Source organism: Acartia tonsa, chromosome 12 (genome assembly GCF_053477335.1).
Source record: "Acartia tonsa isolate MP-2025a chromosome 12, ASM5347733v1, whole genome shotgun sequence".
Taxonomy (NCBI): domain Eukaryota; kingdom Metazoa; phylum Arthropoda; class Copepoda; order Calanoida; family Acartiidae; genus Acartia; species Acartia tonsa.
The window spans coordinates 41359490-41378852 of NC_137271.1; the positions used below are offsets into that span (position 1 = coordinate 41359490).

General features: G+C 32.5%; 1 protein-coding gene across 1 annotated transcript in view; it reads right to left on the minus strand.

The window, feature by feature from the left end:
- LOC145334822 (carboxypeptidase M-like) overlaps positions 1 to 19363 on the minus strand; it is a 47770-nt gene that overhangs the window by 3678 nt on the left and 24729 nt on the right. Inside the window, exons 11-15 of the mRNA XM_080180450.1 lie at positions 11855 to 11951; positions 10434 to 10517; positions 8800 to 8855; positions 7834 to 7930; positions 2421 to 2555 (exon numbers count right to left, since the gene is read on the minus strand). Coding sequence (XP_080036576.1) covers positions 2421 to 2555; positions 7834 to 7930; positions 8800 to 8855; positions 10434 to 10517; positions 11855 to 11951 — 469 coding nt within the window. The remainder of the gene's footprint in view (positions 1 to 2420; positions 2556 to 7833; positions 7931 to 8799; positions 8856 to 10433; positions 10518 to 11854; positions 11952 to 19363) is intronic.

Genomic DNA, 19363 nt, shown 5'->3' on the forward strand with positions numbered 1-19363 from the left:
TACTCTATGTTTAGGTTATGTCTCTAAGATCCTAACAGACAAGCGGACAGACATAGTGCTACTTTGTATTACAGATTTCAATAAATAATGAGCAAATGATCTATAACTCATTTTGTTCAACCAACGGCCCTGCTATTATTTGCTTTATTGCATAACGCATAACGCTGCATAATGATGTTGTCATCCTTGATGGTGATTTCTTTCTTTGATTGCATGATGGTGGCAATCATCCAGAGAATAATTTGTCTCTAGGTTTAGCCAGTGCGAACAAAAAATGATAAAAATAGTTTGGATGGAAAAACCAGCTTGTTTATTAACAGCGCAGGTACTATATAATTACGGTCTGTATGTGAGTGACTTCACCTTGGCCGCACAGCTTATTTTGAAAGTTGGCACGCCTCTTAAGGGGCGATTCATAGTATTTTCATAGTAGTTTTTCTCCTATTTCAAGCCCCTGCGTGGCCAATTGCCTAACCCAGCGGGGCAATCAACTAACCTAACTTAACCCAACCTAGCCCAAAATAACCCATGAAAAGATACTGTGAAAATACGACGAAAAGAATACGAGGTGTTGTTACGAAAGGGACTATACTCCAAAAGTTTTAGTAAAGGAAATGTAACTTTTATATATTGATATGTATGTTTTTGTATATTTTTTTGTAATATGTAGTCATAAACCTTCCCTGGACCTATGAGAATCTACATCGAAAAGAAGAACTATATCGGTTCAGCGGTTGGCAAGATTCTTACAGACTGGCACCCTGTTACTTTTATAAAAGGTAATACTTTTCTTTTTTGTGATCTGAAATCCTATTATGTACCTGATTTGATTAATTATGCCTTTTTATCGTGTACTATTTTAGTACTGGGAGTTTGTTAAGGCCCCTCACTTTTCTTCATGATTTATGATTCAAGCATAATATTCATTCTGTTTTAAATTTAGCTAGTTTTGACATTTATTTTGATCTACATATATCGTTATTATCCTTGTATAAAGTGAAAATTTTATATGTGGAAAAGGCAAATCAACTTTTAAATTAACAGGAGTAAATCATTTTTTTAAAGTATCTGTTAATCGGATATGGTATTTGATCAACGAATTATTAATTCAATTTTGGTAGATTTTTTATAAAAATAATTTTGGTAATTTGGCTAGCACAACCAATAATAATTGTAATTATATAGGCGCTTGGCTAAAAAACACAGGTGAAATAAAGTCTTTTTTGCGCATTTTAATCCGCTGTGAGATATCTGTCCATTATTGATTAGTCTTGGCTACTAGCAGCCTTTAAAATTTATATTTTTTTAAAATTAAATATTCGATTGTAGCATTTTATTTGTATTTAATAGAATTATCTGTTCTGAGAAATAATTTACTGTTTCTTTAAAAATTAGAGTATATTTATTTATATTCAATTAGTGGCTGCACCCCTAGCATCTAGGTGCTTTGTATTTGAACAGTAATAAAACTCAACAGGACTTAACTCTAAACCTAAAATAGAATAAAACCATCCCGTAATGTGAAGCTTCCATCAATTCAGTAGTTATCTATATAAAAAGTAGAACGATGTCTGTCAGTCTATCTGTCTATCTGTCTGTCGGGTTCTCCATAACAGAGTAGCTACTCATAGGTCCCGGGAAGGTTTATAACTATTTTGGAGGAGAGTACCACCACCCTCCCATCTTTTTCTTTTTAAATATAAAAGGCCTCTAGGGGCGTTGCCGCTAGTTGAAATATAAAGTTTCAGACAAATCTATAGAATAGGATTTTAATGTACTTTGACTAAAGTAAAGCATTTGACGAGTGTTGACAATTCAAATATTTGTTACTTGACGCGTCTGTTTGTCGGTCTGGAAGAAATATAATTTGTGTGACTGTAAAAACGAACTTTGTTTACAAAAGTAACAGGATGTCTTCTGTAGCAAAGGTTTTGCTATTTTAGAAAAGTGTGCCTCTACCCGCTCAATAAAAATTGATCTCAGAAAAATAAACTACCCTAACTTTTTTATTTTGTTCTTTTATAACTAAAATTAAGAGCGGGGGTCGATTTTTCCTCTACATCCCTTAAAGGAATATGCATCTAGGGGCTCAGCCGCTAGTAGAGGAATAAAAAAGAATATTGGGGTATTGTCCCTTTTGTAACAATGCCTCTTAAGGGACGTTTCGTCGTATTTTCACAGTAGATTTTCTCCTATTTCTAGCCCCTGCGGGGAGGGGGCTCTAACCCTGCGGGGCAATCACCTAACTTGATTTAACCTAAACTAATCTAAAATAACTTATCTAAAGCTACTGTGAAAATAAGATGAAACGCCCCTTAAGAGGCGTTGTCACGAATGTTGAACATTATTGTACAATGTACACTGCTTTGTTTCGTTATGTTTCTTGGTTCAAACTAAAAACCTAAAATGTTATAACTTACCTTAGAAAGAGTGATGTTCAAAACAGTCGGATTCTTCTCTACAATGGCAAAGTCGACCTCTCTTGGTTGGTACCCATCCGCGTACACCTCCATAGTGTATATGCCGGGCAGCAGGATTCTCCAGAACTCGCCCTCCTAAAATCATATTTTATCAGGTAGCTGGACAAAGTGTTTCAAAAATCAGCAATGTCACGTCATAAAAATGAGGGAGATGAGAGGAAAAGTGGGAAAGAAAATCCCTAAAAAGAGATGGATTAAATTCTTAAATTTTTATGACGTCACAAGGATGATTTTTTAAGTTGACAAGTTCGGACACAACCAATCATAGATTTTGACACTTCAAGCCATTAGAAAATAGAATAAAACCTTACCAAAACAAACATACACATATCCTACTAATTTAGTATATACAAGGTATTTTGCCCCTAGAGGCATATAGTTTTGAAAGAAAAAAAATGGAGGGAGGGGGAGACTAATATCTTTGGATGATTTGTTTTGGGAGTTTAAAGTCCAATCCCCCAAAATAATCTTTTACTATAAAAAAAAACAATATTTAAAAAGATAATCATGGATCCAGCAGTTAGTGATATCTTACCTACAGACAGCTCAGACATACACGCATTTAGGCATCCTACTACTATACTTTTACATAAGTATGAAGGCGAGTGAAAAGATATTTTTAACAGGTAGGTTTACACACTCACCTTCCCTTTATGGATAACATTGACCTTGTTCTGATTTGTATAATCCGCCATTATAGTTTTTTCCATGTATGATGTCATTGACAATTACTTGAATACATAAATTACCACTTTACTCATTAAATGTATTTATATATACATAATCATATCCTAACACTATACTATATATCATTTCAACAAAGAATAAATATATAATATTGTACTTTAAAACAAGGATGACAACATCCATAAAAGCGAAGCTCAAAAAGGGCACAACAAACGAACATTTTCACTTGTATAGTGTAAGAACTGATTAATTAGAGTATAAACGTCGAAAAAAAACTGCTGAAATACAGTATAATGTTTAAGGACATAGTTACATTATTTGGACTTGATTATAGAGACGCATGGGCTATAACATTGTACTTTGTTGTCCTAGGAATCAGTATACCAAAAATCAGATCAATCGGATAATAATATCACAATCACAGAAATCACCATGCAAAGATTGAAATCGATATGACAACTCTAGCAAGCCTAAATTAACAAAAAGAGCTATCTGTTCCGGACAGACCGACCCTAAGTATAGAAAAATTTTGCTTTCAAAAAAAAATAATGACAACATGGATAAAAGCTAGGTTATCAGAAGGAGGATGCGGAAAAAATTACTTTTTTATAAAAACTTTAAAGAAGAGAAGTTATTTTATTAACAGTTATGATTTTTTAGTTAGCTCAGAACCGGTTCTAATCCATCGGATTAATCGGTTTCGAAGCCACCATACTGGAGAATTTATTATGAGAACGGTTATTAAATACATTTTTAAGCATACTAAATTCTTTTAATTACCTAAGAATAATTATCATAAAGCAAATAAGTTTATTAATAGAAATTATTGATTTTTAAGGATAAAAGTACAAATAAAATCAAAACTTAATATTTAAAATTTAATCAAAATTAAAGTTTCAGATATTTAAAATTACAAACATGGTATGTATCAAATATGCAAATAATGTTTTTTATCACGAAAAGCATGATCTACAAAGCTTAGCATATCTTGTTACTGTTTATGTTTATGACTTAATGATTGTCAATATTTTTTTAGGTTTTTTAAAGTAATAAGAATGTTGTATATCCATTAGAATATAAAATTTATAGCGTGTTCCGTTGTTGGATTTTTTTTTTCATTTCAAAATAATAATATAATTTTTCAAAAGATTTTTTATCTGACTATTTAAATAAAAATAGCAAAAAAAGAAAACTATTTTCCAGTTTAAAAAACCATTTTTTGCCTTTTCAAGAATGCTTTTTTTATTTGTGTGTCATGAATAATCGTAATCTTGTTTATTTATTATCTAATTGTTCAAGATAAGAGCAAATATTTTATTTACAATTTAACATCTAAGATTACATTTAACTTCTAATCCTAATAGAAGGTAAATAATTTTAGGATCTATGTAATTTGATCAAATAAAATAGTTTTTTTTTTTATTGTAGTTTTGACGTTGGCAAAACATTTGAAAATTTTGATATTCCTTAAACTTCGTCGCTAGCATATTGATTTAACAAGGATGACAACATCCATAAGTAGCGAAGCACAAAATTTCGTGGATGGGAATGACCGTCATGGTTGTTTTCTTCAAACAACGGGAAATTTAATTTTGATATCTAAAACAGATATTTTGAAAATCGGATCATAAACACCAAAGATATGGGGGAAAATGTAAACAATTTGAAAATAGCCAAAACCCTGAAAAAAGGCAGTCTGACCATTATTGTTGTTTTCTTCAAACGACGGGAAATTTAATTTTAACATCTTTAACTGAAAAAAATTTGAAAATTGGACTAAAAACACCAAAGATATGGGGGAAAATGTAAAAAAAATATAAAATAGCCAAAAACCTGCAAAAGGGCAGTCTGACCTTCATAGTTGTTATCTTCAAATGACGGGAAATTTGATTTTGATATCTATAACTGAAAAAATTTTGAAAATCGGTTCATAAACACCAAAGATATGGGGGAAAATGTAAAAATAGCTAAAAACCTGCAAAAATGCAGTCTGACCGTTATTGTTGTTTTCTCCAAACGACGGAAAATTTAATTTTGATATCTTTAACTGAAAGAATTTTGAAAATCGGACCATAAACACCAAAGATATGGGGAAAAATGTGGAAAATCTAAAAATAGCCTAAAACCTGCTAAAAAGCCGTCCGACCGCCAGTGATGTTTAATAGTTAATTGTGCTCATTAATGAGAGGAATGTTGTCAAAAAATTTTAGAATTCTATCTTTTATAGGAGCTGAGTAAATCCCATTTCCCCCATAGCGTTACGGACTGACGGACTGACTGACGGACGGACAAAGTGAATTATAGAGTAGCTTCGCTACTAAAAATGATAAAATAAAAATCAAGTAATTTTTATAAATTAGTAAGTGTTCATAGCACAACCGACAGATTGACAGACCCTGTATGATTTATGCTGTTTATACTTATAACTGCCCTTACAAAAATCAGCAGGTTATCTTAAATTGCGGCCGAGAAAGTCGCATTTAACTATAGCGTTACGGCAGTATTGACGGTTGGACAACTAGACGAAGTTAATTATAGAACAGCTTCGCTACAACTAAACTCCTTCTTGTTAAAGATTAGCTTTATGTTGTACTTGTGTAATTAATTATTCAGATACAGAGTTGTCAGAGTACAAGGATTTATACTAGAAATATAATTTTTGTGTTAGCTTTCCAAATTGTACCTATTATAACTGGTACAGAAATCAAGGTTCTACAATAGAACAATTATATGTCCTTATATAGAGCTATCCGTTACGGACGTCCGGACCGACCCTAATTATAAAGATCTTTATTTTTAAAGAAAAGGCATTTCTATGGTGACTTATAAAGAAGACGAGAAAAATTTTTTTTTATAAGATTCTTTAAAATAAAAAAGGACATCATTACTGACACAGTGTTTTATTGTCACAGGAATCACAGCTGCAATTTAAGTAAAACCACCTTAACACATCTATAAAGCTCCCTATATTAAAGTACAACCAATTCGGACCACCTTTTTGCTAGAACCTAAACTTAAGAAGTGAAAAAAAGTTTATATTTTAGGTTTGTAATTGATAGAGCAATTTTTTCTTATGTTTAGAATCATTTCAGGACGCATCCTTAAAAAAGATAAGCTCCATTTAAAAAAAATTAAGATTAGTGTATACTGTACATGTAGAAAAAAAAGAATTTGCCTGATACATAATCATTCATGTGTTGTATCAGAGGGCGTGGTAAAACACATGATTAGTTGATTAGACATTTATATATTAGTCGGGTATCTCTATAAACACTTGTATAATATGGAATATCAAAAATTCATGTTTCATTTTAATCTATACTTTGTTATTAAATTAATCTGTATTTTTAATTCTATTAAATAAGCTTGCTTAGGCTAAAGCACCATTTTGATATTTTCATTGTAAATTTCATTGGTATCAAACATTTCATTATCAATTTTTCTTATTCGTTGGCTAAAAAAAACTTTGGGAACCTTTTTTTGAATTTTGATTTGTTGATTCCAAACTACATAGTAGCATTTAAACGTTTTAACTAACAGTTTCAATATCATTAGGATCATTTTCTAATCATCATTGAGTATGTGCTGTGCATCAATTTTGATCTATTGTCTTACCTCTCAAGACTTCTCAATATATTAAAACAGTTTTTAAAAGCGAAGCTTTTCTATAATTAGGGTCGGTCCGTCCGTACGTCCGTCCGTCACGGATAGTATTTATCGTTATTTTAGGCATGTTAGAAATGTCCTATCGATTTCAAACTTTGCATGGTGATTCCTGTAGAAGTTAGGTACGAGTTAGAAAGCGTAGCAACTCTATAATCATTACCAAAATGTCCGTACGTCCATTTTAAACATGTTGATTTTTTTTACATTTTTAACAACAAATTTGTATGTGACCTAATTATCCGATTGGTCTGATTTTTGGTATACTGATTCCTAGGACAACAAAGTACAATATTATAAGCGAAGCAACTCTATAATCAAGTCCTAAAAATATAAGTATGTCCATAAACAATTTCGCTTTGACTCTTATACATTTACATTCTTATTATTCAGTTCTGACATTATACAAGTGTTAATGTCCGTTTGACCTACCGTTTCAGTGCTTCGCTTTTATGGATGTTGTCATCCTTGTTTCTGTACAGCTTCCTGACTTTTTACTCATTTATATCAGCTCATTATCTATATATTCTTAAATTTAACCAGGCTAACATATAACGTAGAATTTTCCTTCCTGGTTTATTATAGCTATGAGAATATTCTGTCTTAAATTGTAAAAGCCCTAGGGAGGGAGGGGAACATTGGGCTGTATATAACAATTGCACCCAAAGTTTCATCACGTTTTCTTACAATATGACATCATTGACTAGTATAATAATCATGGAGGGAGGAGATATCGGGCTGTTTATTACACCAGTCCCCAGGAGTGTCCAAAAGGGGTAATTTTAAATATCATCATTGATGATGAACACCAATATATCGGCTATTTTATTATCCCTTTAGATCCCAAGATAAATCCCCTATTTAAAGTGTGAATTCTATTCTATTTCTGAGTGAATCAGGTTTTGGCAGGTGTGTCTCAAAAGAAAACAATTTCTTAAAAAGGGTATCAGACAGTGATTCAGTGTGAGAAGCGAATACTTTTAGAATAAATAAGAAGGGTTACCTTAGTAGTTTGGAAGCCAACATCTCTGCCTCTGATTTTCATATTAGCCCCTTCAATTGGCTGAAAATCTTGGTTCTTCACAAATCCTTTTACTCCTCTAAAAATAGAAATTTATGAAGTTTCACAAGTAGAATTAAATAGGGCGATTTCCCTAAAAGCTCCTTGTCTAGCACAGAATTCCTCTACCAAGATTTTGAAAAAAATAGAAAAAAATAAGATGAGTTGATTTTTAGGTTAATTTTCTCAGACTAGGTAAGGTTAGGTAATGTTGGGTACAAGGTAGCCATACTTGATTAGGGCCCCCCCTATGCTGTTAATCACATAGGAGAAACAAAGATTCTTTCTTCCTTGTTTTATAACAAATATTGACAAGATAATGCATGTATTGAAATTGTCTTATTTAGTAATACTAATCGATATATTATTACTTGGATGTTGCATCAAATTTGCATGTACTCTAATAGAATGATGCTTGCAGCTAGCTAAGATAACGATTCCCCCCACCCACCGCCTGTACCCCATTCCCCTTTCCAACTGGACGAACGAACCGACCAATAATGAGGACAATTATAGCAACCTATGATGAGAAAATTTCCCCCTGTCAATACATCCACATATAGCGTATATCCATTGTAATACATTGCACTAACTCGACAAAAAATGAAATAGGTTATTGCTGCGCTCCTTATGGACATAATTGCTCTTAAAATCAAATTTATGGTCCTATGACGAACGAAGGAGTGAAAAACATCGAAGTGGACACTTACCCTAACTCAACTTTAAAACCATATTATATGTTTTTTAAATGCCTAACTCCTGTGGTGGGCTTATTTTTATTTTCAAAATTTTATTCTAAAACTAAATCAACATGTATAGAAATACTTTATTAACTTAAGTTTTAGACACTCCTGCGTTTGTACACTCCGACGTTTATCACTCCTGCGTTTGTCCTAGAACTAAACCTACCTATGGGCTTCTCCAAGGAACTTGAGCAGGGCTTTTCTGTTGTCCTCCCAAAATCCCTTAAAATGAAAAAAAAATTCAGGTATTTTCAAATAGATGCAAATGATTTAGATCTAATACCTGCAAAAAAATGATCTTATTTATTTGTAGCATATGCCTTGGGTTCTCTATATTCGTACTTTGTCTGTCCGTACGAAACGCTAAAGCGGAAATGTGATTTTCTCCACTGCTATTTAAGATAGACAGGTGAAATTTTTCATGTAGATTCTCTGTACAAATGAGCGTGCAGTATATGATTTGTTTAGACCGTCGGCATGTCTGTCACGCTCCAAAAGACAAAAATATTCTTTCATTGAACTTCTGCTCTATGGCTCAGTTTGTGCTTCACTCCTTATGGATGTTGTCATCCTTGTTTCTCTCTGGTTATATATATGGTACCCATAAAAGATCCTGCCAGACAGTATTTTTATTCACAGAGAGAGGGGACAATGTTTTTTTTTTAATTTTTAAACTGGACTCCAAGGTTTTATGATAATGTTTTCATATTAGTTGGCCTAACGCAGGGTGGTGTTTTTTTTTTTGTCGATTTATCTGGGGAGGGGGTTGGTTCCCTCCACCAAAATAGTTATAAACCTACTGGGGACCTATGAGAAGCTACCCTGTTAATGAGAACCCGATCAGTTCAATGGTTAGCGAGATTCTTCGGTACAAACAAACACACATCCTGTTACTTTATTATAAGGATAAGGTGATGGAAACCGCAAACCTTAGGCTAACCTATGAATTTTTACTCTCTACCAAATATGAGCTAACCTATTTTAAAACTAAAAGTAACTCAACCTCACCAATCCCCCCACCCCCCTTCCTTCATTATTTTTATTTATTTTGAATTAAGGAGGGTGGTGCATGGTTTCTGTTCTCGGCTAGGCACATTATTGGAAACCGTCCATTAGCCAATAGGTCGTCGGGTTAAAATAACATAAATTTTTTTTCGGATGTCAAGATTAGTTTAAAATGTTATACACTCAAATATAATGACAATTTTGTCAGGGATCTTTAGGGATAAGACAATGGCCTATAAATTGATGTTCTTTTCCAATGATGATGCGTAAAATTACCCTTTCTGTTTATTAAAATTGGTGGTTGAATGCAATGTTTATAACCAACCAATCAGAATTCAATAAAGTCCCCAAAGAAGTCTAATCAACGAATAAGAAAACGCTATTACAAAACTTTGGGGAATAGTTAATAAACAGCCCAATGTCCCCTCCCTCCCTGCATTTTTTCAATCCTTGACGCCTACAGAAATTACAATTCTCAAAATACAACATCTTAATTCTAAAATTACTTCTTATTTAATTTACTAAAATGAAAGTTGGTTATATCTTGATTTTAAGTGACACAAAAATAGGGAGAAAAATCAAGGAACCTTCTAAAATAATCTTCTAAAAAATAAAAAGTTGCAAGTATCCTATTTTCCACCAAAATATATTCTAAATACAAATCAAATCTAATGCACGGCTAAAGCTTCAAATTTGGCATATCCCCTCAAAGCACCTTGTTGAGCATTTAGCCAGACTTTGGGGACCAATTTTGAATGGCGTCATGCGAAAATCAGGGGCATATATTTGTTTTACCTGTAGTTCAGATGCTGGGGGAAATTTGCAGCAGGACAGCTCCAATGTTATTTCCATAACTCCATGCCAGATGTAATGGTAATCCTGAAAAAGAAGCAGCCTATAGTGTCTAATAAAAAATTACGTCATACAATACAAATGACCAATGCTAGGTCAGTAGTAATTTTCCTATTGGTCAATTACAATGTATACTGGCCTATTATTGGTCATTTGTATAGTATGAAGTCATTTTTTATTAGGTACTCTAAGATTCTTCCTAAAGAGCAGATACATATAAAATTTAGGTACACCCTTCTTATAATAGTTATTTCTCGCATCGTATTATAAACGGCTTTCCGCGGATATAGAAAGTACAATTATGAGAATAAAACTAGTTTTTTAGCCCCGAGGTGCCGAAGGCACCGGCTAAAAAAACTGGTTTTAATCTTATAATTGTACATTTCTATATTCGTAGAAAGCTGGATATAATACGATGCTAGACATAGTTTTTTCGTATGGATGAGAACTGGTTCCTATCCACTGGATTCGAATGAATACGAGAAAACAGTTTAAATTTCAGTGACTTTAACCTGGATAACTTTTATTAGACACAATTAAGTTTTTATTTTCTCTTAAATCTTTGTAGGAAGGGATTATCACAAAGCTAAACGTTCTACAGACAACCAACCACGAGTGTATTACATAGGATATCCGGCCATTTTCAATATCCGGCCGGATACCGGATATTAAAACTATCCGGTTACAGGAAATCCGGCTGATTTTTGACGCCGGATATCCGGTTATCCGGCCGGATATCCGGTAATTTGCCGGATATCGAACGTTGGCCAGATATCCGGCCGGAACCGGATATCCGGCATTAGAAATCAGCCGGATATCCGGTATACGGTATCCGGCAAAAAAAGTATCCGGCCCAACCCTAGATTACATGCTGTGACGTGGTGTAGAGGGGTGTCAACGACTCAACGAGTCAACACCCCCCATTTTTTCACACCCTTGTGCTTTTACATCTCCATGGACATTGGAGATTCACCGTCAACGCCTCTGATTCCATTTTTATGGTATTCCAAATATATGTATAGACATAAGTTTTGATTTTATAAGTTTAATTTGTAAATCGTATAGAAATCTTATTTCTTCAGATTGCAAAATTTTACATAACAATATTAAAAATAAATAGAACTACATAAAATGTATTTTCCTTGTTTTAAAAACTAAGTACGGTTTTCATATTATTTTTACATTTAAATTTAATCTAAGAAAAATAAAGCTTAAAAACAGTAAAGAATATTTTTTTATACTTTCTGAACAATTGAAAGTCGGAACAGGGTCCACGGTGTCGGGTCATACAGTTATTTAACCCCTTCCCCCTCTAATGTATGAGCTCATAAATCCTTCCAAAACTAAAGATTTATTCACATTACCTGCATACCCCCGGTGAGAGGATACCAGGCCGCACCATTGGTTGTTCCATTCTCAAATCTTGGGGCTCCCAGCTTGCAGGGCTCTCCAAGGTACATCCTAAAAATGGATTTATTATTACATGGATCTTACACCAGATTTTCATGTCTCAATAAAGTAAACTCTGTAGCAGGCTAAATTAAAAATTTACCCTATATCCCACCTATCCCACCGCTTTCCTCCTACTGGATAAACGGCCCGACCAATGAATGACAGGGGAAATAGCAAGCTAATTTGACAACAATTTTTCTCTATCATAAAATCCACGTAAATTGTACAGTAATTATCCTATAAGCATAAATATAAATATAAACAAAACCAGTTACAGAGTGCGTTGTTAGTTCAGTTTTCCGATTTTTATGTTTATAGGTTGCAGTGAAGTGTTAGTAAAGGGAGAGGGAAGGCGCCATTTCTACAAAAGACCTAATGCAACAAAATAACTAATCCTAAAAAAAGTGAAAATCCTACAAAAGACCTAATGCTACAAAAAACCTAATTACAAAATACCTATATTACAAAAGATCTAAGTAACAAAAGACCTAATGCTACAAAAAACATAATTACAAAATACCTATATTACAAAAGATATAAGTACCAAAAGACCTAATGCTACAAAAGACCTAATCCTACAAAAGACCAAATCCTATAAAAAGGCAAAATCCTACAAAAGTCCTATTCATACAAATGATCTGAATTACGTAAGACCTAAATTACAAAAGATCTAAATTACATAAGACATAAATTACAAAAGATCTAAATTACATAAGACATAAATTACAAAAGATCTAAATTATATAAGACCTAATTTCACATAAGGCCTAAATTACAAAAGGTCTTTTTTAAATTTAGGTTATAGTAAGATAAGTCTTTTGTATTAACGCCAGGGAAAACATGCAAATGGACGGAGATGGAATGTTATTGGAATAAAAAAATTGCAACTTCCAAACATTACAGATAGGCAGAGGGACAGAAAGACAGAAAGCAAGGTAAGTCTTTTTAGTAGCTAAAACTCCAGATAAAAAGATAGACGGTCAAAATAAATTATACGAACGATGCTTTTATATGATTTTTCAGAGGATACTCGATATATATTCTATGAATTTTGCACCATATATTGATGTACTATGGCTAAAATAATGAGATTCCCCGTCCACCCTCTTTACCCCATAACATCGATTACAACTGGATGAACGAACTGACCAATAGATAAGTTCCTTACTAATAACCTAAATTGACGACAAATTTGTGAATATATCCACGTATATCTATATCCATTTATACGATTAATAAGTTTATCTTTATTACTAAGTCCATTACAATTTTGGATTAATGTTTTAGAGGAAATTATACAGGAAAGTAACATATATATATAAACAAGGATGACAACATCCATGAAAGCGAAGCTCTGAAATGGAAGGACAAACGAAAATTAAAACTTGTAGAGTTGCTGCGCTTTCTAAGTCGCACCTAACTCTTATAGGAATCAGCATAAGAAGTTTGAAATCAATAGGACAATTCTAATCTGTTTAAATTAACAAAAAGAGCTAACTTATGGAGGGACGGACCGACCCTTATTATAGAAAAGCTTCGCTTTTAACAAGAGATATACAATCTGAAGATAAAACTCTTAAAAATCAGAAAACCCTTGGGGGAGGGGGGGGGAGGCGTATTCAACAAGGATGACAACATGCTAAAGAGTTGAAATAAAAATATAATATTATAAGATAAAAAACGGGCGTACAATTTGTTTTTTTAGAAGCGAAGCTATTCTATAATTTTTGTAGTACATACTCTTTAAAAATGTCATATCTTTTATGTCAGAAAATTTGTTACTTTTCTGGACATTGTTTATTTACCCTAATTGTTGTCTTTGAAACGCGGCTCTCTAACTTATTTTACAGTATGGCTTCGAAAACGATTAATATCCGCTGGATTAGAACCGGTTCTCAGCCATACTTTGGCCCCTAGGGACTGGAAAAACAAGTTAGGATATTATCTTTTTTTTCATTTATCTGCATCTGCAAAATGTAAATTTTCATCCTTGCTATTGTAATATATAATAATTAATAGGTAGTATTGTTATTTTTATAGGATTAATATTATCATATAAATATTAAGGGGGAAATCTACTTTAAGTAATCTGCATCCATTTCTACTCGAAAAAAAATCAAAATTACCAATTGCAGATCTTAATACCTAATAATTTTGGGGAAGATATATCAGATCTACTGCAGTTCATGGTAAAATATTGCTGGTAACGAATGCTTCCTGGTTCCTGGCAATATTACAAGATTCCTGGATCCAGCAGCACGCAAATTCCCCTAAATCCTAGGTTCCTGTTAGCTGGCAATCTGCAAATTTTCCAAGTTACCAGCAATGACAGAAGATTACTGGCTTACAGGAGTTTTTACCCCATACCCTTTTTCACAATTTCTTAGGGGGTAAACAAACAGCAACAATTAATAAGGGACAGAAATTTCAATTATTTTATGTGCATTCCTAATAGAGGTGGGGGAAGGATTTAAGAGAGTGGGATCGTTACCTTTAAACTTAACGGTTTCTATCTTTATATCCACTTTCGCGCCATAATTTGGGCGGTCCTTTTTATTTTTATAATATATTAAAAAGGGGGAAGGGGAGATACATTCGTAATTTTAATCATATTAATTAATAAATAAATGTTTTCTAAGTGAGGCTCTAAAAACAAACAGTAAAACCAACGATTTTGAACGCCTTTAGAATGCAAAACTTAATACTAGCCCCTGTAACCTAAAATAACCTAATTATAAAAAAGTGCCGCGTCCAGGTTTGATGGTTTAGTTGGGAATAATTCTAGTGGCGTAACGGTGACATACAGACCATGATAAGAAAAGCTTCACTCTTAATAATTCATTGGTAGATAATAATTTGAGTGAAACCATGAAGGTAATTAGATTATGGCGGGAGATTTTTATTTCAAATAATTATATTTCCTCCCCTTTTTAGACTTTCCAATCAACTAAAATAGTTAAAAAAACCTTCCCAGGACCTATTACCATTAAAGTTTTTCCTAACTACTTTTAAATTGTTACTTTTTACGCCTACGTAAACGTTTTATTATTAACTGTAGATAAAAATCAGAAATACGGAATATTTATCATATTTGTCTTGTCTCACCCCCCCCCCTTCTCTCTCTAATTCATTATATACAATTGATCAGTTTAAGGTTTTTAATTTACTATAAATTGTTGTAGAACGGAGCAAAATTTATACCTTATCCTCACTCCCCCAATTAGTACATAGAAACACCTCTAATTGTGGGGTAAGTGTAATAAAAGAGAAATGGGAATTAAAAAGGGAAATATTGCTTTTTAACAGGAATATTTCAAACATGCCAGTGCCAGGAATATGCATAAATTGCCAGCAACCAGGAAAGTTAAAAATTGGTAGCTCCAGCAATATTTCTTGTTGTGCTAGATCCAGGAAGCTTCTAATATTGCCAGAAAACAGGAAGCATTCGTTACCAGCAATATTTTACCATGAACTGCAGTAGATCCGATTTATCTATCTTCTATTGCCCTTTCCCAAAATCGCAGGAAATATTATTATAGATTTAGACAAGGATAAAAATATTAAAATTCTAAGTAAAAAATATGAAACTGAAGATTAAAGGTGGTAAATAAAAAAAAAATAAAACTACCCCTTCTTTGGGGCTAAGTTATTGGTAGAAAACTTTAGACACTGTTAGTTTTTATCAACAAATCAAGGACAATTTTTACCCCCCCCCCCCCCCCAAAAAAAAAAATGAAAAAGCAAGGACGCCCTTGGGCTACCAAACCAATAATTTTTCAGAGTAGTTGTCTTTATTCTTGATTATAGATTTTTAATTTGGTTCTGTATAATCAGTTACAACAGTTTGACGTCATAAATTATCCCATAAAAACAAGGACAATGATTTAGTAAGCATGTCAAGTTAAATCGAAAACAAGTTAAATCGAAAAAGATAAAAGGTAAAACTTTGACTTACAAATTCAAAATGAATTCTAATATTTTTTGGCAACTGGCATTCTAGAGGTCTTAAATACCATAAAAAATTTAAATATTTAATGTTTATTACAAAAATTTGAAAAAAATACGCAATTTTGAAATATAAAATGATTTACAATCAATTTATTTGTAAAATATTTGCCCTAATTTTATTTTATTATTATTTATTCTTATTACGATTTGGGAAACCCAACTAAATTAATGTTTTAACATTATAACCTCAAATATAAACAAGGATGACAAAATAAATAAGAAGCAAAACTGATATCCTATTATAAAAAAGTAGTAAGGATCTTTTTTCCAATAACTACTGAACCTATTGAGTTCTCCATTTTTAGGAAAACTTCACATAGGTTCTGGGATGGGTTTTGGCTATTTTATTCGACTGTTCTTCTGCGATCTTCAAACACTCTTAAACACAGAGCCCCCCAATATTAGAGTGTGGCCGCTTGTATTTACATATGACACATTAATTGATAACAAGAACAAATAGGCTGACGTACAGACAACTTTTTAGGTGATCCAAATATATATGAACTGAAAATCAATCTAGCTACAACAAATAAAATTTGCCTTATTAATTAAATTTGACGACAAGCAACTTAAGTTGTTCAATGTTCATGCAACTTAATAGCATTATTTAAAGTGGCTTTGACTGATTCGTTATCGACATAACGATATCCTATTACATAAAGTAGTGTAGTATAAATCATTATTGGACATAACTGTCCTTGTTTTGCTGATATTGTGAAAAGCACCTTTCTATGTCATAGATTGCATGATTACTAATAATATTTATGACTTTTTGCCAATAAATAGTTTTACTTTGTTTTTAATTCATTTATTGCCATTTTCCTCAACAATTTTAGTATTACAAAATTTATTTATATATGGTGGCAGTTTTGTGGTTGAATTTAAATTAGATGCATATAAATCATTTTATCCAATTGAATATTACATAACTTTTTGCAGAGAGAGAGGAGGGGACTCTTTATTAGACTAGTCCCCAAAGTTTAACAATAACGTTTTCTTATTCGTTGGCTTAACAACTTTGGGGACATTAGTTAATTTTTATTGGTTGATTAATTAAGTTGAGTGTTCAAATGTTTCAACCACTAATTTTAATGTAAAGAAGGGGTAATTTTGTGTATCATCATTGGCAATGCACATCCATTTATCGGCCATTGTCCTATCCCTTTTGATACCTGACATATGTATATTATATAACTGTTTGATATAAAAGAGAACAAGGACAAATATATCCTGTAGTAGCGAGGCAAAGGCTAAGGATATTCTTACAATATAAAGATTTCTTTCAATCTATCGAAAGGGTAATTTGGTTTATCATTATTAGGACTGTATTTTCAATTTATCATACATTTTCGTTAGAAGCGTAATTACTTTATTATCACATGCTAAGGATATGTCCGTCTGTCTATCAGTCATAATTATAAATTACATATTTTAGCCATATTTTAACATGAAATAAGTAGCACAGCATTAAGAATAATGAACCAAATTGTTTAATTGTTCTTATATGCTTAGGTTGAATGTAGCTGTACCTTTAATTAAGTATGTTATTGCCGTTATTTCTTGTTGTAAAAAACTCCCAAATATGAATACACCAAATACGAAAGTGAAGCTTTAGAAACAGGAATGACAACATAAATAAAAGCGAAAAGACGAACATTATTAACTCTTGTAGAGTGTCAGAATTGAATAATACAAAATTGTATGTAAATTTGTTGCAAAACTTATTAAATACAGAATACTGTTTATGGGCATACTTACATTTTTAGGATTTGATTATAGAGATACTACGCTTTTATGATATTGTATCTTATGCAATAGGAATCAGTAATCCAAATATCGGATTATTATATCACATAAAAACTTGTTATTAAAAAAGTAAAAAATCATAGGATTAAAATAGACTTACGGACATTGTGATAACGATTATAGAGTTGATACGCTTTTTAAATCCTACCTATCTACTACAGAAATAATTATGCAAAGTTTGAAATCGTAACATGCCTAAATTAACGAAAAACAGTTATCCGTTACGGACGGATGGACGTACGGGCAGACCGACCCTAATTACTGAAAAGCTACGCTTTTAATAAAATATATGATTTCTTTTTTTGACCATACTGTTTGTTACATATATACATTTCTTTATTTTTTGTTTGTACTATAGCAGTTAGATACTCAAATAGATTACTGTGTATTTGGTAATCTTGAGTTTATTATTATTCCTTAAAGATCCTAGGTTTGTAATTATAATATTCCCTAAAGCTTTGAATTAATTTTTCACCATTGCGTGGATATGAAATAAATTGGAAATTAAAATTAACTAATTAACTATAAACCTATTAATAAAGCGGCACTCCAACTACGTACCAAAAAATGATATCTACTTAGTGGCTTTGAAAGATAGCCCCGCAGGGTTAGGGATCTTTTTAGGGGTTAGACAGGGAAAAAAACTCTTAATTTTAACTTATTTTAAAAATAAGGGAGATGGGTTATCAGTGCCCAACAGGCACTTTGTGTGAAAATACCTAAAATATACTATGTGATGCGCCCAGGGGCGTCCAAGCTTTTTATTTTGGGGGGGGTAACATTTTTTTAAGGGGGGGGTAATTCGGTTTGGGGGGGGGCAAATTTTTTTTACCCTCCCAAAATTTTTACCCCGGGGGTAAAATTTGCTTGGGGGGGTAATTACCCCCCCTGAAATCTGTTGGCAGGGGTAAAATTTGTTTACCCCCCCCAAAATTTACCCCCGGGGTAAAATTTTTAAGGTGGTTTTAGGGCACACTCAAATTCGTTTGGGGGGGGTAATCGCCCCATTCCCCCCCCCCCCTTGGACGTCTATGGATGCGCCCCTAGCATCAAGTGGAGAAGGGGTGGTTAATGAGTTCGTATCGGAGAAGCAAACAAAAAAACGTATTACTTTATATATAAGAAGAAGAAAGAGAAAAGAAACTAATGTTTAAGTTCTCCCCCAAAACTTAAAAATCCAATAACGAACCAAACCTGTATAGAACAATGTGGATCAAATAGGTTTATAACATTAGATTGGCAGTCATACACAAAAATCTGTCCTTAGGAATTTTTGTTTATACTTAGGGACTTATGATTCATTCTAATAATTTGAGCGACTAAGCTAACTAAGAAATTCAACTATTTACAGATTTTTTTTAATTGTTAAAATATTTTTTTTTTAATAAATGACCTTCAATACCAATATGTGTACAAGTTCAAACCAATAATATGGCTGGACAGTTCCTTTTTCTTATTGGGTAAATTTACTTATTAGGGGTCTTGTTGTACTATATTTATTGTGGATGATTCTAGCAAATCTAATATCCAAAGTGAGTATTCTTTGTTATGACGTCACTCATAAATGTTTCCGGAGAGAAAATCAACTTTGATTGTTTTGTAACAAA